At 37.8% G+C, this 27150-nt stretch overlaps 1 protein-coding gene across 1 annotated transcript in view; it reads right to left on the reverse strand.

Moving 5' to 3' along the window:
- Positions 1 to 13091: 13091 nt before the first annotated feature.
- Bmt2 (base methyltransferase of 25S rRNA 2 homolog) overlaps positions 13092 to 27150 on the reverse strand; it is a 52715-nt gene continuing 38656 nt past the window's right edge. Inside the window, exons 4-5 of the mRNA XM_021191306.2 lie at positions 16866 to 16980; positions 13092 to 15371 (exon numbers count right to left, since the gene is read on the reverse strand). Of these exons, the coding sequence (XP_021046965.1) occupies positions 14742 to 15371; positions 16866 to 16980 (745 nt within the window). The 3' untranslated portion in view covers positions 13092 to 14741. The remainder of the gene's footprint in view (positions 15372 to 16865; positions 16981 to 27150) is intronic.

Raw genomic sequence — 27150 nt, forward strand, 5'->3', positions numbered from 1 at the left:
TTCTTCTTCTCTCTCTCTCTCTCTCTCTCTCTCTCTCTCTCTCTCTCTCTCTCTCTCTGATTGGACTATTTCAAAAGGACTATTCCATCAAGTTCAGATATCCTTTATTCTTTTTTAATTATTATATTAGATATTTTCTTCATTTACATTTCAAATGCTATCCCACATGTCCCCTATACCCTCCCCCCACCCTGATCCCCTACCCACCCACTCCCACTTCTTGGCCCTGGCATTCCCCTCTATAGGGCAAACACAGTTTGCAAGACCAAGAGGCCTCTCTTTTCAATGATGGCTGAATACTCCATCTTCTGTTACATATGCAGCTAGAGACACGAGCTCAGGGGGTACTGGTTAGTTCATGTTGTTGTTCCACCTACAGGGTTGCAGCCCCCTTCAGCTCCTTGGGAACTTTCTCTAGATCCTCCATTGGGGGCCCTGTGTTCCATCCAATAGCTGACTGTGTGCATCAACTTCTGTGTTTGTCAGGCACTGGCATAGGCTCACAAGAGGCCGCTATATCAGGGTCCCTTCAGCAGAATCTTTCTGGCATGTGCAACAGTGTCTGGGTTTGGTGGCTGATGATGGGATGGATCCCCAGGTGGGGTAGTCTCTGGATAGCCCATCCTTTCATCTTAGCTCCAAACTTTGTCTCTGTACCAGCTCAGGCAGTGAGAGTGCTCCCGGGAGGACACCTCTGCTCCGGTGGGGATGGTGCCCGGATGTCTGGAGCCAGAACCGGGGTCTGTCCCAGAAGCTGTGTCCCTTCTGAAGTCAGCCGTCTCCCTGGTAATGACTGGAGCCTGGATATACTGGAGCAAAGATGGCTCCCTTACCAGCTCAGGCAGTGAGAGCCCTCCCAGGTGGACACCTCTGCTCTCCCTTTATTCTTGTAGTGTGTTGTTCCATTTCTTAACAGTATTTTGGCTTGTTAAATTCTTCACTTCTGTGAATTCTATTGAGGTCCTCCTAAAATCTCACTCCACTCGCTCAAACCCGGTATGAATTGCCGTCCTATTTTTTTTTTTTCTAAATTTATTTCTTCTAAGTGTATATTGTTTTGCCTGGATGCATGGCTGTGCACCACTTTAGTGCCTGTTGGTTGTACAGGGCAGAGGAGAGCAAAGGGTCACATGGAACTGCAGTTATAAACCACAGTGGTACACTGAGAATTAAACCCGGGTCCTCTGGTTCAATTCTCCCTGAGCCATCTCCCCAGATTTATTATTCTACTTTTGTGTGTTTGTTTGTATAACTGCATATGTGCATTCTTTTCCATCTCATTGATATCTCAGTTGGTTTCTTTATTTGATCATCATTGGTTTATTTATTTACTGATTGTGTGAGTGCAGGTATGTGGAGGTCAGCGGACAGGACGGCTAGTGGAGTTAATGTTCTCTAACTACCAAGTGAGCCTCAAGGGTTAAACTAAGGTCATCAGGCTCGGTGGCAAGTCCCTTTACTCACTGAGACATCTCACTAAGCCTTGATTTATTGACTTAAACAATGTCTTGCTTCGTCACCAAGGATGGCTTCAAACTTACTGTGTATCACAGTCTGGCCTTGTAAGCCTGCCTCTACAGCCTGCTAGGCTGATGGGTGCGCTCCACCACATGCAGCGGGTCCATTCTTCACCAGTCATTTCATCCATTTCAGTGTCTTTGTAAGACATCACTAGAGAATTTTATTTTGAAGGCACCATTTCAAAAGAATGTTGTTCATGGGACATGCTGTGAGATTTGTGCAATGCCTTGCCACTTACAGTGTGGCCTTCTTAGTAAGCTGCTTTGTCTTGAAGATGTGTCTTCAGGAGTCAGTGATGTCGTGCAATGTTGGGTTTAATTTGTTCTGGACACTATAGTGTAGTCTCTTAACAGCATCTTTGGCTGTGATTAATAACCCTGGACATGGCAGGGTTGGAACAATCCATTGCCCTTGGTGTCTTTAGCAATTTTGACAGATGTGCTACAGATAGCAATGGTGGGGGTGGGGGTGGGGGTTGTTCTCTGTGTAGCCCACTCTGAAAATAGCAGTGGCAGACCTATAGAATTCACTCAAATATTGTTTTATTTATGTCTATGTCTATGTCTGTGAATGTATGCGAACTAGAATGTGCAGTAGAAGATGGCATTGGATTCCCTGGAGCTGGAGTTAGAAATAGTTATGAGCTACCCAGCTTGGGTGCTAAGACTGAACTGATCCTCTGCAAGAGCAAGGCATGAACTTAGGCTGAGCATCTCTCCAGGCACTCCACAGGCATGCTTGATGCTCCCAGCAGGGTCTCTGGTACAGGAAGAACTGGTTACTTGAAGAATTCCAAGAAGGCATGACATAGGCCAATAGGTATGAAAGAAAAAAAGTGGTAGAAACTTCAGGTTCCCCTTCTGTGTACCATGCACGCAAGACATCCATGCACTGTCAGCCAAGGTGGAAACAGAGCTGGAGCAGGACTTATATGTGGATAGCTGCAAGAACTGTCATTTTCTATGGGAATACAATAGGCTCATAGCTTTAAGTGGCAAGCCAAACATCACAGCTAGCATAGATGAGTGAAGAGGCAGAGCGTTGCCTGCAGGCAGTAGACCACAACTTGCAAAAATAGGATGCTCTCCCCAACAAAGAAAAGATGAGGGCTTTATTAGGAATTCCCGTAGGGGAGGGGCACATGCTTGGCTTCAGATGCATGTGTGGGTATGTATTCTGAGGGTCGTAACTAAAGAGGGTGTGGCAGAAAGGAGCACGCCCATGTCATTAGAGCTGTGCTGTGGGGGTGGTGTGGAAACTCTTCATAGCAATCAGTACTTGCTGGTCACCTCTGCTTCTGCCATCCGTTGTGGCCAACTGCAATGGGCTAGGAGAGAGACAGCAAAATATGAGGCAACCAGTGTTTTGGAAGACAGGAAACAGGACCCAGCAGATAAATCCTTTCCAGTACCTCGACCTGAGCAGTGCTGGCATGCTCAGTCATGACCAAGCAAAAGAACACCCTTGACACACTCTCTCAGAGCATCTGTGCTTTTGTGGCTACTAACAAGCTTTCATTGTTGTTCTTTTCCTCATCAGTGCGCCTGGTCAGGAGTGGGATTGCTGCCAGAGCTGTGTGAAGTTCCTTTAGGCCCTTCAGTGGTTCTCAACCTTCCTAATGCTCCAACTCTTTGATAAGGCTCCTCATGTTGTGGTGATGTCAACCATGAACTTATTTTGTTGCTACTTCCTAACTGCAATTTTGCTACTGTTATGAGTTGCAGTGTAAATATCTGGTTTTTCACCCCTTTGAAAGGTTGAGAACCACCACCTTTGGGGGTTCCCTTTGGCTATCAACAGGAGGGTTGAGGCAATGGCCAGAGCTTCAGAGTTGTCAAGTCCCACTTAGTAGGGCAGCTGGAGACAGGCTGTTTCTTGATTACCCTCTTAGTAATTGGTCCATGGGTGCAGCACAGGAAGGAGGCAGATGACATTGACTCTACGAATGGCAACCTTTAGACCTGGCATTTGTAAGAATCTCCGTTGAAGCTGCGCACACCATCGGTGTATAAAGACACCTCCCTGATGTCTCGGACCTTGCATGAGACTATTGAAGGCACCCATGGGACTTGAGTCACAGTCATTCTTCTGTACCAGGTTGGCTTTATAAGGCTGCTTCCCTGGGTTCAATGCAGTAGAATAAGTGTGAGTCGAAAGATGAAAACACGTGATGCTTTCTGACCCCTAGAACAGCTTGATGGAGACAAAGGCTTTGTTTCCAGGGTGATTGCCTAGCTAGGACACCTTGGCAGATCACTGAGAGATGATGGAACATCCTTTTCCAAAGCAAGACTCTTGTGCAGATTTTAACTTACTTACCATAGTGGGCTGCAAATCTGTGAAGACTGAGAAACTAACTCCTAGAATCTGGAGTCTACGGATGCACTGCTGGGCCCTTGTAACCCCAGGTATTTGAATCCTACAAGGTTCCTGTCCCTAGTGTACATTTCCAGTATGTTTCCACTGCCATGCCCCTTAAAATGCTTATTTTATTTTATTTTATTTTATTTTTTTATGGAAGAGGTAAGTGCTGGGCACCTCCATTCAGTTGTCCTGTCCTTCTCGGAATATAATCTCAGAAGACAAATAGTCCAAAATTAAACCCGGGTGTAACAACTCTTCCATATCTAAATTTAGATCATAGGCCATTGACTTTTTAATAATTTTTTAATGTAAACATTTATAAACCTGACTTCCTATATGTGTCTCATATGTGTCCAGTGCTCAAGAAGTTGAACCTGGGATGTAGAGATTTCTCCTTCTAAGGGCTGGATTTTAATTTGGGATTCTTGTTTTGGGAGCTTCTCCTCCCCCTCACCATCTATGTTAAGTGAAACAAGAGTCCTAACTGTTCTGTTGTATTTCTTGGTCTCCCCTCCCCATCCTCCAACTCTCTCTCTGTGAGCTCATTGTTAGTGTATAATATACATGAGCTATTGGGTTTTGTACATTGATATTATTCTACAATTTTACTGAAAGGGTTAATAAAATCCAAGATATTTTATGGTAGAGACTATAGGACATTTTAAGTCCAGAATCCTGTTGTCTGCAAATAAAGATAGCTTGACTTCTCCCTTTCCTATTTTTATCCTTTTTATGCCTTTCTTTAGTCCTATGTCCATAGCAAGACACTAAGTGCAATATTAAGGAGAAGAAGTGAGTGGAAATCCTTGTCTTTGCCTGATATTAAAGGAAATGGTGTTTTATGCATTTGGTATAACACTGGCTCTAAGTTTGACATATATAGCATTATTATTTTGAGGTGCGCTTCATCAATCCCTAATGTTTTCAGGACTTATCATGAAAGTAAGTTGGACTTTGCCAAATGCCTTCTGTGACTCTATTGAGATACTTATATGATTTATGACCTTACGTTTACTTATAGGGTATATTTATTGATTTGCATATGTTGAACTAATCTTTTATCTCTGTTATGAAGCCTGAATATTTGACATATGATCTTTCAAATGTGTTCCTGAATTTTATTTGCAAGTACTTTTGAATTTTAACTTTAATGTGTGTGTGTGTGTGTGTGTGTGTGTGTGTGTGTGTGTGTGTGTGTGTGCATGCAGGCACCTAGGGAGTTGAGAAGAGGGTGTTGGATACCCTGTAGATTTCTGGGAATCAAATTATATCTATCTCCTGGAAAAGCAAGAAGCATGTCTAGTTGAAACATCTATCCCCTGACTAGCAACTTTTACACCAATGTTTATCAAAAAAAAAAAAATGGTTGGTCATTTTTTTTTAATGTGTAGTATCTTTATCCAGTTTTGCCATCAGGATAATACTGGTTTATAGAAAGAGTTTGGTAGATTTTCTCCATTCGGTTTTATGGAACAAATTGATTAGTGTATTAGATCTTGCTTAAAAGTTTGATAAAGGCCATGTGTATGGCAAATACTTTTAGTCCTAGCACTCAGGAAGCAGAAGCAGGTGTGGATCTCTGTGTTTGGGGTCAGCCTGGTTTACACAGAAAATCAAGTTCTAGGCTAGCCAGAGCTACATATTGATAATCTGTCTCAAAAAAACAAACCAAAACCAAAACAATACAAAAACAAACAATCAAAGTTTGATAGAATTAAACAGAGAAATCTTCTGGTTCTAGACTTTTCTTTTTCTTTGCACAGAGATTTAATTACAGGCTTCATCTTATTGTTATAATAGACCAACTTACATATCATCTGGCTTTAATTGTGGTAGGCTTAATGTATTTAGAAACTCATATACTCTTCACAGGTTTTCTAGCTTTGTGATGTGTAAGGTTTCAAATAATTACCCAATGATGTCCTGGATTTCATTGAAGTCTGTCTTTTGGGTTTTTTGTTTTGTTTTGTTTTTGTTTTTTTGTTTGTTTGTTTGTTTTAAATTATTTAATCTTATTTGTACAGTCTGGTCTTTATCCCCGTTGGGGTCCAACTTCTGATTGTTCCAAATCCCATACCTCCTCTCCCCCGATTTCTCCAAGAGGATGCCCCCCCAACCCTACTCCACCAGACTCCCCCCACCATTCCCTGGGGCCTCAAGTCTCTTGAGGGTTAGGTGCATCTTCTCTCACTGAATCAAGACTCAGCAGTCCTCTACTGTATGTGTTAAGGGCCTCATATCAGCTTGTGCAAGCAGCCTGGTTGGTGGCTCAGTGTTTGAGAGATCTCAGGGGTCCAGGTTAGTTGAGCCTGCTGGTCTTCCTATAGGGTTGCCTTCCTCCTCAGCTTCTTCCAGCTTTTCACTAATTCAGTCACAGAGGTCAGCAGCTTCTGTCCATTGGTTGGGTGTAAATATCTGCATCTGACTCTTTCAGCTGCCTGTTGGCCTTTTGGAGGGCAGTCATGATAGGCTCCTGTTTGGAAGCACACCATCGCCTCCCCCCTGAGCTGGATCTCAATTTGGACCTGTCATTGGACCTCCTTTCCTGCAGGCTTGTCTCCATTTTTCTTCCTGCAGTTCTTTTAGGCAGGAACAATTCTGGGTCAGTGTTTTTGCCTGTGGGATGGCAAACCCATCCCTCCACTTGATGCCCTGTTTTGCTGCTGGAGGTGGACCCTACGGGTTCCCTCTCCCCACTGCAGGGCATTTCATCTAAGGTCCCCCTCTCTTTGAGTCCTGAGAGTCTCTCACCTCGCAGTTCTCTACTACATTCTAGAGGGTCCTCCCACCTCCACCTTCTGAGGTTGCCTGTTTCCATTCTTTCTTCTGGCCCTCAGGGCTTCAATCCTGTCCACCAGCCCCCCTCACTCCCGCAAATAACTGATCATGTTTCCCTCTTGCGCTCCCTGTCCCCTTTCCCATCCAGGTCCTCCCCACACACCCATGATTGCTTTCTTCTTCCTCTTAAGTGGGATTGGGGCATCCTCACTTAGGCTCTTTGACTTGTTAACCTTCTTGAGTTCTGCAATTGTATCCTGAGTATTCTGTACTTTTTTGGCTAATATCCATTGAAGTCTGTTTTAAGGACAGTCTTTTCACCTAGAATTTCCTTTTCACATCCTCCTCTTTCTTTTTGCAAGTTGGGCTAAGGTTTTGTCAATCTTCTCAACCTTTTCAAACAACCACCTCGTTGGTGGACCTTGTATATTGATTTTTGCTATTTCAATAACTTCTTTCCAAATTTGCATTATTATTGCTATTATTACAGGTCCATCTACAGGGTTTGGGGATTAGCTTCTTCTTGTTTTCCGGAACCTTAATGTACATCATTAGGCTGTTGAGATGGCTTTTCTGATATGAGTGCTTATAATTATATATTGTCCCCTTAGACTCCCTTGGCTATGTCCTGAAGGTTCTGGTAAGTTGTATTTTCCTTTTTGCTTGACACTAGGAATCTGACATTTCTTCAGATTTCTTTAATGACATACTGTTGCTTCAAAACTATTCCTTAAACTTTGATTTATGGCCCATGACATGAACAATTTTGGAGAAGGTACTATGTGCCACTTAGAAGATTGTGTGTATTATTTGTTGGGTAGAATATCCTGTATGTATGCATTAAGTTCAGTCGATGGTGTATCTTTGCTTTTTAAAATATATATACATATATATATGTGTGTGTGTGTGTATGTGTGTATGTATGTATGTATAATACATCATTTCTATCTCTTGCCTCCCACCAAACCCTCCCTTGTAATCCTGTAATCCCCCACCCACATACACCTTGCTCTCTTTCAAGTTATGGCCTTTTAAAAAAAAATTGTTGTCATACACCCATGTGTGCACCCTGGAAAACCTACAACTGCCATTTTACTAAACCAGCATAATCCCTTACTACTTTCTAAATATTTGTCCTTATATTCACAAATAAATCACAGATAATCCTCAGTCCCTCATCAAGAAACTATTTCTTTGCCACAGATGTAAGACCATTACAGAAAATCAATGAAGGGCTCTGATCGGCCTGAACATGACAGACGTGGCACTGGCAGGCCTTGCCACTTTCCTATTTCCTCTGCCTTGCTCAACCATTGATTACATTCCTAAAGCTGGCCACTAAAGTCTACTGCCTTATTAGCCACTTCTTCCTCCTGAGGCTATTACCAAGGTCCAGCTATCAAAGTATTGAAGCCCATCAATCAAAAGCTCCTTCTTGATCGCTCTAATTAACATGGCCAATCTAAACCAATCAGCGTATCCTAACACATGGTTTCCTTTTTCCCTCTATAAACTGCCATTTGCCTATGGCCATGTCTGCTCCTCTCTATCCAGAAGCAGTACTTTGTTCCTCTGGGGCAGTTGTCCCTTCCCCTTCTGTTTATTCCTTTTCTCTTCTCACTGGTCCTCTATCTCCTGTCTTTGCCTCTTATTCCCTGCCCCTTATTACCCTTCTGGGGTAAATACATCTTCTGTATGTTGAGAACTTGGTTTTGTTGTGTCTTGTGCTGATTCCTGTCCTTTCAATCATAACTAATCAAAACTCAGAGTTGTGGACCCTAGTTCCCAAATGCCTCTGTGGTTTTGTTTTTGTTTGGGACCTCTTTAGGATGTCATTTTCGTGAGACCTTATGGATTCACTATTAGTTCATAAATGTTTACAAATTTTTTTTTTTTGGACTTTTTTTTTCCTGTTATACTTAGCGCCTCTCTTTTTCTCTTTGGCTTAGTTGTGATTTGAAGTTTACTCTGTCAGATATGGGGATTGCTTTGTCTGCTTGTTTTTGTTTTCTGTTTGGCAATTTGATTCTATCTTTTGATACTTAGAGTTTGTATGTCTTTGTTAGTGTGCTTCATCAAGGTAATAGCTGGTTCTTGTCTTTTAATGCAGACAGCTCTGTATCTCTTTAATAGTTAACTGAGGCCACTTGAAGATTATTATTGAAAGGAACCTGCTATGTCTCAGGATTTGTTAGGTGATGTTCTGGTTTTCAGGATTATTGGTACTTCTTTTCTTTCTCCCTTAGTTTTGATTGCTGTGTTAGGCATAATTGATTCATTCCTGGTACTTTTTTCATTTGTTCATTTCTTTCCTGAAGTGAACCCTCTGATGTGTTCTTGTAGAAGCTCTATTTCTTCCTCCTATAATCAGAGAATACCTATCAGAATTTTCTGCAATGTTGGCTTGGTTATTATGAATTGTTTGATACAGTGTTTGTCTTGAAATATCCTTCTCTCTACATCTGTTTTGAAAGATAACTGCATTGACCATAGCATGCTTGCTTCATACTTTTAGAGCTTGAAACATCATTCTGTTTTTTTCTGGCTTTTAAGATTGCTGATGAAATTTCTGGAATTATGATTCCTAGCTTTGTATGTTAGTTGGTCTTTGTTCTACTACCACAGTATTATTTCATTTTTTGACATCCTGATTGTGATGTGTCAGATTTTTTTCTCTTGAAATATGTATCTGAGATTACAAATGCTTTTGTGGTTGGATGTCTACTTCATTTTCTAGCTTCAAGAGTCCTTTTGCTGTAATTTAAGTGTATTCATTTTGATTTTAATCTCTACTTTTCTGTGACATTTGAGAATTTGACTCTTGAATGTGTTCTAAACTTTCTGGAAATACTAATCAGGTTAACTTTTTTCACCTATGCATACGTGTATATTATTGTTTCCCATCCCTAATCATTCTCCTGCATGGTATTGTCTGTTGATATTTTCTGATGCTTTTATTTATTTATTTAGTTTTATTAGATATTTTCTTTATTTACATTTCAAATGCTATCCTGAAAGTTCCCTATACCCTCCCCCTGCCCTGCTCCCCTACCCACACACTCCCACTTCTTGGCCCTGGCATTCCCCTGATGCTTTTTATTGGCCACTTTTTCCATTTTTTTTGGTTCTCATTCAATGTCCCCTCTATATTTTAGACTTTATTCTCCAATTATTGTTTAAAGTTGATTTTGGAGATCATCCTGTCAAGGTCTTGGACAGATTTAATTAGTTTGTACAAGTGTTCGATTCTTCTGTATGTTATTAATTCTTTTACAAAGTAAGATTCTGAATTCTGTGTCAGACATTTCAGATATCCCTGTGATTTTTGGACTCCATTATAGAGGATTGGGAGTTTGAGAATGTTTCTAGCTGGTAGCTGTATATATCTTTGTTGTGTTTTATGAATCTGTTAAACTGGGTTTGTCTTCCAGCTCTAACATCCCATTCTTCCAAATCTATTTGGCTGAATTCTGGGCATCTTAGTGACATAGGCACACAAAGTTCAGAGGTGGAGACTAGTGAAGAGTGGAACTGATCGCTGGGCGGGGGGGTCATGGGGAATAGCTGAGATAAATCTGGTCCTATGCAATGGCAGGGCCACGCATAAGACAACATGCTGATCACCAGGAATGCAGATGGAGTCAAAACTCCAGACCAGCCATGGACTCTGGCATTTCACGAGCTAAAACACTGTGAACTGTAAGCATCATGGGAGACAAAGCCCTGGTCCCTCTAGTGAACTATGGTACTGAAACTAAAACCGATTCTATGATCTCTCTTGACTCACACACATAAAAATAAATCCTTTAAAAAATACAACTAAGTTGGATATTATTTCTGTTAAATACAAATATTTAGAGTTACAAATAACAGGAATATTATCTTAACAAATAAGCCAGGTGTGGTATCGCATGACTGCAATTCCAAGAGTTACTAGGCTGAGGGGAGAGAATTCCTGAGAGTCTGAGGTCATCTTAGACTATACAGTTAAGATCATACAACAGACAAAACCCCCAACAAAACAAATCTCAAAACACACAGTGAGCTACAGAAACTGTGAGCCTACTTTAGGACAAAGCATTCTATTTTAGGATACTACAGTCATATCAAAGCTAAAAGTAGTAAATAGAATACTTTATGACTGTTGAAATTTGCATTTCTGTATTGTTTAGGAAACCTAGCACTCCTCTCCTTCACTTCATTTATAGGGCCTAAGTTACTGCAATTGTTGGTACAATGGCTGTTCTCTGAGAATGCAGACTACCGCTAATACTGTGGGATATTAGTGTTCACAATGGAACATATGACTTTTCTCCATTGATTATTACAGATAATATAAAGGTGAAATGATTAAGAATACATTATCATTTCCATCTTTGTTACCTGACAATTTGAAACACTGGCAAGATATGGCTTTTAAACTTTTAATGTAGTGCAGGAGATTGAAGCTAGGGCCTTGTCTATGCTACATACATCTTCTGTCCCTGAGCAATCTTCCTACGGCCGACCTTAAATCTACACTCCACTGACTGCTTACCGAGGACGGAGACTGCTGCAATCAATGCAGACACGTGTGGGAAATGGAGAAGAGCTCTAGTGCTTTCTTAGCTCTTTTAGTATCAGAAAATCTGTTTAGCTTGTGCTTTTCTGGAATGGTGAGCAATGCAATTTGCTGAACAGTGGTGTAGGGGGTTGTGTGTGTGCATGTGCATGCATGTGTGGGCCAGTGTTTGAACCTTCTGCCCTGAAACTCCTATTCCACCCTGGAAATAAATGAAGGATTTTAAGAAAAGCAGAAAACCTATAGAATCATTAAGCTACCATTCCCTACACACAAAGATGATACTTTTCATTCGTGTGTGTACTCCATTATGATATATATCATAAGATCCAAGAAAGCTAGGGACTATGATCATTTCTATACTTGTTTTCCAGCAGATGGTACAAGGTAAAATACAGACAATTGTTCAATTAAAAGTGTTTCATGAGAAAGCTAAATACTAACCTAAAGGGACGAATATACTTAACTAAAACTGTTATCACATTTCATTTTCTTTATGAACCAATTACATATGGTGGACATACTTAATGAGAATGTCATAAAGAAATTGGCAGTGTTTGGTAATGGGCAGTCACCTGTATCTCTGGATCTGTGGGAATGAACTTCTGAAATGAAGGGACATGATCAGGTGAGATGAAAAATTTTAAAAGTCAAATTCTAAATTAATGTCAAGACTTCAAGTTTTTTTGTGAAACACACCAAAGATCAAAAGTTCTTCAGTTTACAAGTAACAGACAAAGAATATTAGAAAATTTAAATTTTTTAATAAATGTGCTTTGTTCACAAAATGTGAAAAAATACATCAAACACAACATACATTTTCAGGTACTCTACCTCCAGCCACTTTGCAACCACATGATCTGTAAAACCACATGATCTGTTCACCATCCCGATGAGCCCAGCCAACCATATGATTATCATCTGGCTTTTTCCTTCCTTCTTTTTTCTTTTCTTTTCTTTTCTTTTCTTTTTTTTCCTTTTTGGTTTTCTGAGACATGGTTTCTTTGAGTAGCCCAGGCTGTCCCAGAACTTGCTTTGAAGGCCAGGCTGGCCTTGAAGTCATAGTTCTGCCTCCCAAGTGCTGGGATTAAAGGCTTAAGCCCCCATCACTTGGCCCAATTATCATGTTTTTGAAATACCAAGTTATTTTGGAGAAATTGTGTGAATGTGACAGGAAACCCCTTAAATTATCAATATCCAGGTGAAATAATTTTAGCGTACCTATACAATATTTGAAGGACCTATTATATAATATGACCTCAACCCACAATGACTACTTATGTTTCAACAGTTACACATGGAACTGGCCTTGTGGAATATGTACTGGTGTAAGTTCTAATTTGAGTAAGCTGAGTTTACAGTAAAAAAAAAAAAGACATCAAATCAAATCAATTTATACTAAATAGTAGTAGGTCTTATAAAGAGATATTCTTAAGTACTACTTAACATATATCATGCAAACTTTGGACCAAAAGCAAACTCAATCTCAGTAAACAACCAGAAGAATTTATAGCACCAACATTTTTGCTGTGACATAAAAGTTGTCTCAAAAGTGATACCTAGACCAACCTTCCAAAGTACTGTTTCATTTTCTTTCAAAGCTATTTCATTTGGTGTATTGTTTCGTTTGCTCTGAGGATTGTAATGAGTTAACAAAACAGACAAGAAAACAGTATGGTAAGAGAGATGCTACCAGAACATAGTTTTGTTTTATTCTGAACACAGTGCCTCTTCAATCTTTTGTCTTCTTTTCTTTTGGGAGAGTTTTAAACCATTATCCTGTAGTGCCTAAATGGAAAGAAACTCTAGTAATGATGGGACTATGCGTTATTTAAAGTAAATGAAAATTTTCAAGTTACTTATGGCATCTTTTAACAATTAATGTTTATTGCATTTAGACAACTGACTTTTCTAAAGTTAGTTATAATCAAGTTACTTTCACTAATTTAGCATGTGAAACTGAACATGAAATATTGGATACATACAATGAACACATATCTTAAAGTGTAAGCTTATGTATTTCTAAATAAAATTTGACATTCAAAGTTAACTATCGCAATTCACAAAAAGCACAAAAACATCCATTTTACCAGAGTAAAGAAGTGCAGTTTATGAAATTTAGGATCAACTACTGAAAATGCAAGTTTCTTTTAAAAATACATATGCACACATACAACACACACATACATACACGCTCATACAACATTAACCATGAAATCTGAAACTGTGATATTTCAGTGCAAAAACCTCAGTATGAGGTAATTTTAATGTAATAACCACTTGAAAAAAATCCACACAGTGGCACTCTTTAAAATGATAGTTTACATGACACATGACAACTGCTGGCTGACAAGACGATGTGGACTAAATGTTCTTAACTGTTTAAACTTGTCTTGTTTGGACACATATTTCTAGTTAGTCATTTGCTTCTGATTCAGAAACACAGAAAGGCATTTATCAATGTGGAAAGGGAAATTTCCCACAGCCAACTAATTGTTTATATAGTCAAAGAAAATTTTCTGCTAGTACTTAGAAAGAATTAGGATAACAAAAGGTCAAGACCATTTTATGAGATTATCAGTAGAGGGTTAATTTCAAAAACTGTTAATGTAATTCCAAACTTATAGTGCAGCACTGCCGTAAAGGACAGGTGAGGGCCCTATCAGAGTTGATCACAGCAGAATATAAACGTTTACACGTGCAAACCCTTTTCTCAAAGGTGTTCCAGGTCAGTGTTGAGTATTATACATTGCTTCTTGCTTAAACAGAACATTCTGTAAATGCAGTCTAAGTTTAAAAAAAAAAAAAAAAATTTGCTTTCACAGGTAAATACACTGAACACCAAATCCTCTATCAGTAAGAATATCATAGAAATACTACTTCGGCAATGGTGTTTGCTGTACTGTGTTAATTAGAATACATTCTTTGGGAAATATCTCTTCCAATGTCTAATGTTTCTGAATGAGCTTAATATAAAAATGTCACCAATTTCAAAAAGTTCAGGAATACTGGATTGTTAGATGAAACTGAGTGGAAACTTGTCTGTAAAAGGTAACAATTTAAAGAAAAGACAAATATGTACCACAAATAACTACACCAACCTATGTGTGAAATATTCAACTTGTGAGTTCATCAAAGTGCAATCTACAGCTTTCTACACATCTTGAGGTTCCTCATGACAAGGGTGTAAAGTCAACACTAAACTGAATAGGGAAATACATAGTAAATTAGGCTTTACAACAGCACTAAAGAGAAAAAAGGTACCTTTTTAATCTTAATGCAAAATGCTAAAGTAACAGTGGTTTCTGCTAAGACAGAAGTCACTCTCCATGAAACTTTAAGCTTCCTATATAAGAATAAATTTTGAAATCCAGAAGTAGAAAAAATAGCAAACTCTGTAAACGTTTGCATTTCTTCTATGCAAACCAGGCTTTAAATACTGAGTTCATGTTAGTATTCTGATTAGTGTAAGCATTTAGTTTAGGAATCTGGAATGGAAGGGCTTTTTGCTTTTACATTAGCTTAAAAGTAAGATGGGATCCTCTAACTCATAAAATGGAATAGAGCTGGCTTGGCTTTCTCCAGAATCCGAATCATAAGGAGCATCAGGGAGCTCTGTGAAACCGTATGCTAGTTGTTCATCTTCTAGATCTGATCGGACATAGCAGGAAGTGTTAGAATACTCCTCATCTTCTACACTGTTGAAATCTTGAGGAATATACAACATCCCTGGATAGTTCCTACTAACCAAGTCACTTGTGGTTTTAAGGGAGATTTTTCTAAAAGCCATGAGATGCATATGAGAAAATTTTGAATACTTGAAGCGCTTAAAGCCCAGGGATTCTATAGCAATCTTCCAGCTCTTCATCATCATAGCGTGCCGGTTCTGATGGGAGGAATCGGGAGTGATGATGAGCAATAAGCCATTCAGCACTAACAGCTCATGGGCTTTCTTGCAGCAAATCCATCGCTGGTAGGGTGATGGAAAATAGGAAAGAAGGAGAGAGAAAACAACCACATGAAAAAGTTCTCCCGGAAGAGAATCAATAGGGTTTCTCAGTTGCTTCAGAAAAGCATCTATAGCATCTTGTGCAAGCTGGAGTGGCTGCTGAAGCTGCAAGTTCAAGAAGTCACATTTATACACACTCTGTAGAAATAAAAAAAAAAAAAAGAAGGCAGAGTAAGAATTCCACAGTGTGGTACCATATGCCTGTAATTCCAGTACTCAGGAACCTGAGCTAAGGACTGTATGTTGGAAGCCAGTCTGGGTGACATAGTGAGACCCTGCCTCAGAAAACAAAAACAAAACAAAACAAACAAAAAACCAACAAAACAATGTCAAGAATATGTGCACCTTGATACGTAAGCTTCACACCATGGTATTTAACATCTCACAGCTTTTGTATATAATTTAGCATTCATTACTTATTCCTTCTAACTCTATACAGATTTTCATTTCTTTCTATTTATTTATTCATTTTTTTAAAAAAAAATTTACTTGAGACAAGGTCTCCAGTAGTTCAGCGTAGCCTCAAATCTTGAAGTCAAAGCTCACACTTGGCATCTGAACCCATCTTCTCTCAAGTGTTGGGATTGCACATGTGTAGCACCACACCTTGTTCTCAACTAAACTTTAAAAACTTGAGTAATTAAGTCTCCCAGATTTCTAACCATCATTCTATACAGCAAACAAATACACACAAGCTGTCTCACATACTACTACATTAGGGATAATTTAAAGCATCTATTTAAAACTGATGCTTATTTGGGATTTAATCTGGATAAGAACATGCAAGAGTGATTCACTTCTAATGTTGTTCACAGTTGTATTCAGTTTACTATCAATAGCTAGCTAAGTAAGCAAATATATATATTTGTCAAGTACTTTGTCACAGTGATAGAAGTGTAAGTGATAGATAAATTTGTATATGCAGAATGATGCTAGCACCCTTTAAAGGTCAGTAAAATGCTTTGTACTGCACTAACTCCAAACATTTAAAAATGATAACACTTTTACTCTTAAAAAATTAATTTCTGCCTTGAAGCATACTGTACATTAAGTTTAATTAATGCCATCAAATGATTAAAGAAAACACAACAAAGAAATAAATATTTCATAATTGGCTAGGCACTAAACTCTATAGAAAATTGGACTAAGAAAGTCTTACAGGGTTTAGGGGATGGCCCCATGGGTAAAACCATTTGCCATGGTAGCCTGAAGACCTGAGCTTTATCCCCTAGAACTCACATAAAAAGCTGATGCATACACCCTAGAACCTTAGCACTCCTAAAATAAGATGGAAGACTCGGACAGGAGAATCTTGCCTATGTGGTACAAGGCAGTCACCTATGAATTCTAAGCAATACAGCTACACAGACATCTTTGTAACCTACAAATTTTTAAATTACGATGATTTTTTTTCGACAGTATACTTCCAAATCCTGGCTTTCTAGATATAAAGAAGGTACAAAACAAAGAAAATATGATCATATTGGTTAGCTAAATACTAAACATTTTCAGAAATAATTTGCTAGTTGGTAGAAAGTAAGTATATGTTTGCTATTTTAAGAATGTAAAGATAGTGCTTTTCCTTTTTAAGGACACACGTTAAAAATGGAGTCTGTAAATAAAACCACATACCTCTACAGCAGGTACAATATCTATGCCAACAGTTAAAAATTCTTCAAACTTCAAAAATGGATTAAAGCAGCTGCCAACATCAAGTAACCTGATCTTTGCCGAGGCTTGAAGCAACCTAAAAACAGGGACATGGTTAAAAAAGCACTCTGAACACAACACATGCAAAACTCCATGCAAGAAGAACAGCTCTCTGTAGATGAGGAGCTCGTCCCTCAGGAGGGCTGGAAGGGATGCTGTTGGTACTGGTATGTCTATGCATTCCACGTTAAGGAGACACCTGGAACTTCCATATGCCATATATAGTCATCTTTAAGAAAACAGCTGTAAAAGGTGAGGCCATGTTTTCTATTTCTTGCACTGTTTTAATGCATGGTATATAGTGGAGGCTAACAGCTGCTTCTTTGTTTAAACTTCTGTAGAATACCCTGGCATGAAGCCACTGAGAGCATTCTATACTCACAGAAGAAAGCAAAGAACAAAGACATAAATAGCAATTTATTATTGTGAAAATATTTTTTCATAGCTAAGACCCATACATTAGATTTTTGAGAAAGTTTTGTATAGGAAAGAACGAACTCAAATTAATTCTCAATAGTCAATACAATTGGAATTTCACATTGATTTGTCTCAATGACTTAAATGAACAAAAGGAAAACAATTAATAAAACAGAATTCTTTAAAACACTGAATTTTCTTATTGTTTGCAAGTATTCTTCATTTCCAAAACAAAGCAGAAAATGTGTTAGGAAACTTAATCACAAGTTCTACTGGAGTAGCCTTTGTCAGTCCCAAATCCAGGCTCAATAAAAACCATAAAATAGTATGACAGCTTCAACTTTGAACATATGCCATTTTAACTAATATAATAATTCTCTAAAAAATTTTTATGAGTATACCCTGAAAATATAAAGGAAAAACAATGTAAGTAATTATGTAAAGACAGAATTTTCTTTAGGACTAAAGTGTAGAGATTTGTTTAGCTTTGTTCTGTGCCTTGGCTAGTATTTGCTCTAGAATGGCTTTAAACTACAAATCTAAAAGTGATTTTTTTTCTAGAGAAGAAATGTAATAAGTGGGTTATATATTCAGCTAAGACTTTGATGTACTAACATAGAAATAAAAAGTCATCTGTTTTATTTCAAATCAATACAACAAACTTCTTTACTACGGTACACAACAGTAGATAGAACCCAAAATAATAATCCATTAAAAAAGACTTTTATGAATAAAATGTTAATTTAAAAATGTACCTGAACAAGGTTAGAGGAGTATAGAGTATTAGCAATTTCTCCAAGTGAAGTGAAGTGTGTGTGTGTGTGTGTGTGTGTGTGTGTGTAAATAAAATAGCTTGTTCTGACTAGAAAATCAAGATAAATGTCAGCTTCTATAAGAAATAGCCGGAAAATTTCTCAGTGACATGAATTGCTCTGGAAACTTGAAAGGTGACCTTCTGTACCACAGCCAATCTAAGGTGAATTCTGTCATTTGTAAACTGGATTATGCCTATAGTAAATAATCACTTGCCAAGTGAATTGCCTTGTCAGTCTTTGAAATATGACAATACACTGGTTGAAGGGAGATAGAAGCCAGCAAATTCTTGTGGCATAAGTTACACATGCTCAGTCAGACCACAGAGTCTAGACAACAGCCAGAAAAATGCTTTAGCATATAGTTTTGCAAATTTGAATATCCAGATGACAGCAGTCAGAACAAATGAGAATCTATAATATATGTAATATAGTATATCATTCAATCACCATTCTAACCCTTATTTGAGGGTATAGTTAAGAATATGACTTCTGAAATTAGAGTGACCTAGTTTAATAAACATGATCTGTCTCTTAATATGTATTGTGGTGCTAAGAAGGACAAAATGAGACATCTATTTGATGCTGGGCCGACGTCTGGTACACATATGTTTTTAAAAGTCAGGGTCTGACCTGGAACTTGTTCTGCAGTTCTGCCAGCTTCTAGCCCAGAAGGGCCTTCAACTCATTATCTTCCTGCCTTAGCCCCCAAGTGTGGCAACTACAAGTATGTGCTAGTATGTCATTTTTCCTGACATTCAAAATTATTAAAAGATCAAGCAATAAAAATGTCATTATTCTTTACTTTAAAGGAAGGAGCAATTGAATTTATTAAGCATGAGTTATCCTATGTTAGTGAGATAATTAAAATATTTGGAAAAATTTGCTCTAAAAATGCATTAACAGATGAAGAGGTATATGAACTAGGGAACAAAGGTCTTAAGCACATTAGATATGCTGCTACAACACTGTTAGACTACTTTCTATTTACAGAACATTATTTGATGCTTCCTTCTCAGTATCATTTCCAGTGTGTCATGAACTCTATGGATTATAAAATGTGTACGACCTACCCGAAATACAATGTTTATAATTGTTTAAAGCATGACATATAATCAATTTTCTTCTGTTGAAAATTTTTCTTACAGCCATCCAACTTTCCTATTATTTCCTGACCCTGATGAAATCCATTTCTTTTCAGGGTATTTTTGAGACTGTATCTCACTGCACATCTCATGAACTGAACTCATCACTGTAGAGGGCCAATGTCACAGCCCACTGCTACATGTTTGGCTTTCAGAACACTGTGTGGAAAAAAAAACAAACAAAAAAACAAAAACAAAAACAAACAACTGCGGGTACAGAGAGGGGCTAGTCCCCTGTCTAAGAGAAACCAATCTGTTTCCCATTTTCCCATCATTATGGAAAATTAAGAACATTTCTTGTCCAAAACAGAACTTGAAATTCTCTAAAAACTAAGGCTTATTGAGCTCTGGATAAGATGGCTTAGGTGGAAAAATTCTGCACCTGCCCTCACATGGTGAGTCAGTCAAAAGCATAATCTTTACACATGTGGTAACAATTAAACTCTAGGCAGTGTTACATGAAAGAAGGAAGCTGCTGTCTCGCCTCATTTCCATCTCTAAGCTACCTCCTTATATGCATATATAATATAATTCCTCCAAAAAAGAAAAAACAAAATCTGAAATCTAAACCACAGCTGTTCCCACTTAGATATTCCACCAGTAATACACTCTGTGCATGACATCTTTTGAAAATAATATTCTAGAATGGGTAGCATGTAAACCATGAAGTATAATATGAAACTTTCATTTTTCTCTTCACTCAGCAGAAAAGAACTGCACATTTTAAATAAAGTTAAAATAAAAACAAATTAGTTTTTCTACCAAACAACCAGTCACTATATAGAACAAACCATGTCTTGTTTTGTGAATAGCATGTAGTTTTCTGTTTCTTGTTTGGGTTAGTATTAGGCACTGAATTCAGGACCTCCTGTGCTAGACAGGTGTTTAACCACTGAGTTATGCTCTCTATTCTTACAAAACTTTATACTTGCAAGCTACTATATTTATTATTAAGCAACCAAAAACAGTAATACAAAAATATATAGTTGAAAAATTAAACACAAACTATCTATAACTCTACATAGATTTCTTTTAATATTACATTTTCTTTTAAAAAACCTTAACACCTGTCTTTCCTGTTACCTAGCAGAGAACAACAACAATGGAAAAACAAACAAACAAACCAGTAACACTGAGCAAACACTACTGTTCTGAATGACTAGAAAATTTTCATTCTTATGTGTTCTAGATGCTGAGACTACTTGATATTTCACTTATGAAATTTCTGTTCTTCAATTGTTAGCTTTTTCAGACTTAGTAGTCTTTTAAATATTTTCTACTATTTTGTGCTTCTTTCACACACACACAGAGAGAGAGAGAGAGAGAGAGACAGAGATACAGAGAGACAGAGANAGNAAGAGGGAGAGAGACAGAGACAGAGACAGACAGAGACAGAGAGAGATAGTTCTGATGAGTCACAATGTCCATTCACCTATGTTCTTCTGTCTACCAAATCCTTTTCCTTAGTCTCCTTCATACCTGAGTTCGGTTGTCACACTTTGTATTTTACAGGTATGGCTATCATATGTGTATAGTCCAATCTGAGACCCTTCTGAAAATAAAAGAAAACTAGCAAATATACAAGAAGACTATACAAAAATAAAACATATGATCATTCCAAGTTTAAGGGGAGTAGCAAGTGAAATTATAGTTAAGTATAGTTAAATATAAGTGAAATTAATGGTTAAGTACTCAGCCAGCTAAAATGTCTTAATTGACTTTCAGTCTTAATAGCCGAGTATGATTATTTTTTCCATTGCTTTTGGGTCAGGAACATGCAACCATGATCAGTATACTCTAGTATGAAATATACTTGTATGAATTTTCAGAAAATCAGTGTTAGTTGTATGGCATAAATTTGAATATTCTAAATAGTATTATTGTTTATGGTAGTTTTCCAACACTTTTTTTATGACTTAACATCAACCCCCTTTGATGAAAAATGGATTGTATTTATCAAAATACAAATGATTTAAAAACAAATTTTAAAAAGCACAATTATGTTCTACGACAGTCTATTAAAAAAACTAGTGTTTACTGAGGTTCAATACTGATGACAACATCCTACTTTTATCACAAGACAGCAGCACCCTCTAGTGAAAATTCATTCTTGGGTATATCATTTGGCTGTATTAACCTTATAAGTAATATCATACACTAGATAAAGGGAGTCACTCAAGCAAACACTTTCTCAGACCCAAAGTTTTTGCCTCTAGGGAATGTTGAGAGAAGCTATTCTGAAGCCAGAGTTTCAGTTAATGGTTTATGTTTTCACTATCAATTACATTTTTATTGACTAGTACAACACACACACACACACACACACACACACTAAAACAAAAGAAAACTATAACATAGTTGAGACTAGAAAAACAATTAGCTTTGTATTTTGTATCTTATACAGCTGCTACCTTTTGCCTGAATTTCATCCTTCCTTGATGCCTGATTACCCTTCTTTGGTTTCTTTTCTGTTTCTCTACACCTATACTGAACAGCTGTTTACATATAGGCTAGGATCCACATATGAGGGAAAATGTGGACTTTTTCTTTTGAGTTTGGCTGACTTATATATTCTCAGTCCATCCATAGTTCTGCAAATTTCATGATTTCATTTTTCTTTATAGCTGAGCAGTATACCATTTTGTATGCACGCAACATTTTCATTATTGGCTCTTCTACTGAAGGACATCTAGATTGTTTTATTTCCTTGGAGAGTAAATAGAAGAATGACAAACATGGATGTGTGCAAGTATCTCAGTGGTAGACTGTGGAGTGCTCTGAATATATTTCTAGGAGGGGAAGAGTCGTGTTATGTGGCAGTGAATGATATTTTTGTGGCAGTTAATTTAATCAGATTATTTGGTAATTGTTATTCTATCTAGGATGAAGAAGAACCTCAAAGTTCCTTTAGTTATCATTTCTTGTAACTAGGGAGCAGTTCTGAATGGATAGAATTCAGCTGTACCTTTATAAGGCTGGACCCAGCAGGCTTGAAAACAGCTCCAACCCCAAGTCCACACAGGTAACCTTATCAACCCAAAGGGACAACAAAGACAGAAAATGACAGGAGAGACTTGAATGTGCCAAAGAGAGGGGTAGGGTAAACAGGAAGGAGGGAGAAGAGAAAACTTTCAAAATGTATCATATACATGTGTGAAAGAACAAATTAGCAAAGAACAAATTGGAAAAGAAGTAGGCAACGATTAAAACTGTAATGCTATATTTTATTCTTTCTTCAACCCAATTTTGTAACCTATGCAAACATCTGGACAAGAGCCTGAGAGCTACTCTCTGCTTTATTATTTTGTTAATGTGATTATGTTAACATTAAAATATTTATTTAGATGGTTCAGGATACTGAAAAAATAAGTCAGTACACATAAAGGAACACAATTAATATGTGCTTAGCCAGCTGTGTAAAACTCCTAATCTATATTTCCTAGAGTTGTTTAACTTTCCAGTTACCATTAGACTTTTAAGATTGCCATTAGCCTACTATAACCCCAGCCCCACCCCCAGTTGAACTCCGTATCACTGAAATTTAGCTTTTACCCTTAACATTCTACAAATATCTCAAGGTTGATGACCTCTTAGTTGCTAGAGCCAAAAACAGCCAATTAGTTTTTATCTTACTGGTGAAAACAGACATTTATTACAAAAGAAAACACTGAAGAATTCATTTCTTAAATTATCCTTTTATATTTTGTATAAAGTGTCACTAGCTTTATATTTACATTACACTAAATTAAATTTCAGTTACCAAAGTAATAATAATTTGCTTTAGGTAGTAAATCTAAATAGTGATATGTACATAATTCACAGAATTATATTAAAAATCTTATAACCTTAGATTAACAAGATGTTTAAATGATTTAAAACTCTTACAAAAAAGGCACATTTATTTTATATTTCCTCCAAAAGTATTTATTTCAGTAGAAAATATAATACTTTGTATTTGTGATTTTCCTTTAAATATACTATATCCCAGCGATTTGGGTCATGACTCTGGTCTCATGACTATTCTCCCAGCTGAGCTGTTACCCAGCTGCTATTTGAATTTGTATTATCATTACATTTATTTTCGACCAGTACTTTGAGTCCTTACCAAAAAGGTCAGAATTTTGGAACTTTATCTATTTCTTCCCATTTTTCAAAAGTAGCTTGAAAAGTAGACAGTATTAGCCTTTAAATTTATCTACTTTTTGATTTTCATATACATTCATACAATATATTCTTAGCTTCCAGCCCACTGAGTTTAGTTATTATTGCCAGTATGTTCACAGACACAGGGGATGGATAACCTAAGACAGGCCATGCCTCTCAAGAAAACTAACTCCCCCTCCACAATCAGCCATCTACTATAAATAGCTCTCGGGTAGGAGTGGAGCCTTGTGAGTCCCTCTCCCTCTATGCTGGAATGCTGACTGGCTTGATCTTGTACAGATCTCAGATAGGGAGCCACAGATGCTTTGAGTTCATGAGTACAATGATCCTGTCACATCCAAAAACCACTCCTAACAGTCCTTGACCTCTAGTTCTTATAATCTTCCACAGTGCTCCCAAAGCCTTGTGGGTAGGGAATGACTAACAGAAGTCTCATTCAGAGCTCAGCACTCCTCAGTCACTTTTTATGAGTAGTTTGTTCAGCTGCAAATCTCTATCAGCCACCCGCTTATGAAGGGTGTGCTGGTGGGCTTGTAACTGTCAACACAAACAGTAGTCTTATAGGAAGACAATCAATTGAGAAAAATCCCTCCCCCAAATCTTTCTGAAGGAAACCCTAGGGAACATTTTCTTGTAACAGTCTTAACATTCAAGAGCTCACATATATTGGTCAGCACTTAAGATCCTAGTACTTAAGTGGGTAAATGAAGTAAACATGTAATTCTCAAAACCCAACATGAGATCCCATACAAAGGTATACCTCAGTTGTTGACAAGCTTATAAGGTTCTGTCTCTGCCTCTCTCCTCTCTCCTCTCTTCTCTCTTCTCTCTTCTCTCTCTCTCTCTCTCTCTCTCTCTCTCTCTCTCTCTCTCTCTCTCTCTCTCTGTTTTTTTGTTTTGTTTTTTGAGATAGGGTTTCTCTGTGTAGTCCTGGAACTTGCACTGTAGAACAGGCTGGCCTCACACCCAGAGATTTGCCTGGCCTGCTACTCAAGGAATTAAAGGCATGTACAATCACTATCTGGCTTCAAAACAAGATTCTTGTTGAGCAACCACAATGAATATATTGATGATGACTTTCTTCTCTCTTATACTAAGGATTAATTTAAAATGGCTTCTTTGAAAAGAGTTCTAGAAGTAAACCCGAGCTCCAGTCACCTGTTTTCATTGTGTATTTGGAAAGTAAGTACTATCACACATACCTTGTTTCTGCCATAATAAGTACTTAAAACTCCACAGGACATATTTTACTTCTCTAATGTTATATCATGTCCCTTGTTCTTTATTTGATAAATCTACTTGTGATATATATGTATGTATATATGTATATATGTACACACACATTAATACAAGGAGTTGTCAATTTATTCCAGTGTCAATATGGAGAAAAAAAAATCCCAAAATATGAAAACAAAGCAGGTAAGTTTACATAATGGCTACTTACTGAACTCAATTCAGCAGCCATATGCAAGAGCCTAGAGCCATTTACAGTTATCCTATGGAGACAATCATATCCTGTCCTTTCTCATATATACTCTAGCTAGTAATAAATAATCACATAGGAACATGTATTTTCCTTAATATCTAACAGATTTGGATCATCAATGAGGTACACACATTGGTGAAACTTTTATGAGGAATACTATGCAAAAAATGTGTCTTATTAGCACAGAAATTTTACAAATTCTGTATGGGACACCGCTTTTACTGGATAAGAATGCCCACAGAAAGCTTGGAAAGAAATGTTCTTAAAATGTAACCAGGTGTGAGGGACCATTTCCCTTTTACTTATACAACATTTTCATATCTTTATTTTATTGGTAGTCAAGAAAATCTATAGTAGTAATTTTTAATGTAAGTACTATGATAAAGATATAAGAAAGTTAAACAATACTGGTGTGGTGGTTTGAATGATGATGGTCCCCACAGGCTCATATAGTTGAATGTTTAGGTCCCAGTTTGTACAGTTTTTAAGATGAAAAATACCAAGGCGGAACTACCTTAGGCAAAGTCACTCTAAACGCTTAAAGCAATATAATGTAAATTCTGGCCTTTAACAATCATATTTAGATACTTTCCTCTAAATTCTACAAAAGTACATTTTCACCTTTACAACTAAATTAGCTGATATCTGACTATGGCAAGACCTGACTGTAGTGGTTAATGGTGACTGTCATTTGGGCATCTAGAATCTCCTAAGAACAAGCCCCTGTACAAATCTAAAGGGGATTATCCAAATTAGGTTAGACTCTGGGAATGCCTGAGATGGATTATCTTCATTAGATTAACTGAGGTGGAAAGGCCCATCTTAAGTGTGGGCATTACCATACAGAGCTGTGTTCTAGACTGAATAAAAACAAGAAAGCTAGTTAAGCACATTAGCACGCATCCCTCTCTGCATCCTTAAGTGGATACAGCAAGACCAGCTTCCTCAAGCCTCTATTGCTATGTCTTCCCTAATCAAGATCGACTGTAACCTTGAATTGGGAACCAAAACCAATCCTTCCTTAAGTTACCTTTGTCGTGTATTTCATCACAGCAATGAGACAAGTAACTAAATACATTAACAGATCTATTCTTCAAGAAATAACTGTAAAGTTAGAAAAAGTCATGAAAATAACCATTCCTAGAGGTTTAAAGGAGATGCAATAGGTTGAAGGATGTCTGTCATGAAAACAAGCTGAAACGCAGGCTAAGAGCACTAAGATCTGGGCTATGCTCCCTGGAGCTGTTCTCCTTTCTGCCATACCTGCTTAATCAAGAGAAACGCTTAGATTCTTCCAGGTCAAATTTCACTGCTGGAGGGGGCTGGATTGGTCTGGAGTGTAGGGTGGAGAACTTTACAGTGTATTCTCAGTAAACAAAGTAAACTTTGGTGCAAAAAGGGACAATCAGCAGGTAGGCTAAGCTCAGGTTGCTATGCTAGTCTTGGTCAGGCTGAACTTCTGGAAATAAAATAGATATAGAGGAACTAGATATGCCGTCCCCTCTGAAAGCCCCATTCCCTCCCCACTCCCCCTGCTCACTAACCCACCCACTCCTGCTTCCTGGCTCTGGCATTCCTCTATACTGGGGCATATAACCTTCATAGGACTAAGGGTCTCTCCTCCCATTGATGACCAACTATGCAGATACATATGCAGACAGAGCCACGAGTTCCACCATGTGTTTTCTTTGATTGGTGGTTTAGTCCCAGGGAGCTCTGGGGGTACTGGTTAGTTCATATTGTTGTTCCTCCTATAGGGCTGCAAACCTCTTCAGCCCCTTGGGTCCTTTCTCTAGCTCCTTCATTGGGGGATTGTGTGTAAAGAACAACTTCTAATCTATCCGTGTTTGGCAGTTCTGGGGATTGAACTGTAATAGGGCCCTTAGCACAACTGACTCAATGATGGAAGTGACACTCAGGATGTAAGACTCAGCATATAGACAGCACCACCTGCCAAAACTAAAACAAACAACTAACTTATCAAAGACAGAATTCTGAAAAAGTCTCTAAATATACTAACCTTGGCATTTGGCTTCTGTAGTTCTACTCTGGCTAACTGTTCTTGTTAACTGAAGTAAACCCAGAACATGGTTTTTGTGTTTGTTTTGTTTTGGCTTTTTGTTTTGTTTGTTTTTATTAGATATTTTCTTCATTTACAATTTAATCCCTTATACCCTCCCCCC

The sequence above is a fragment of the Mus pahari genome, chromosome 2 (genome assembly GCF_900095145.1).
Source record: "Mus pahari chromosome 2, PAHARI_EIJ_v1.1, whole genome shotgun sequence".
NCBI classification, from domain to species: domain Eukaryota; kingdom Metazoa; phylum Chordata; class Mammalia; order Rodentia; family Muridae; genus Mus; species Mus pahari.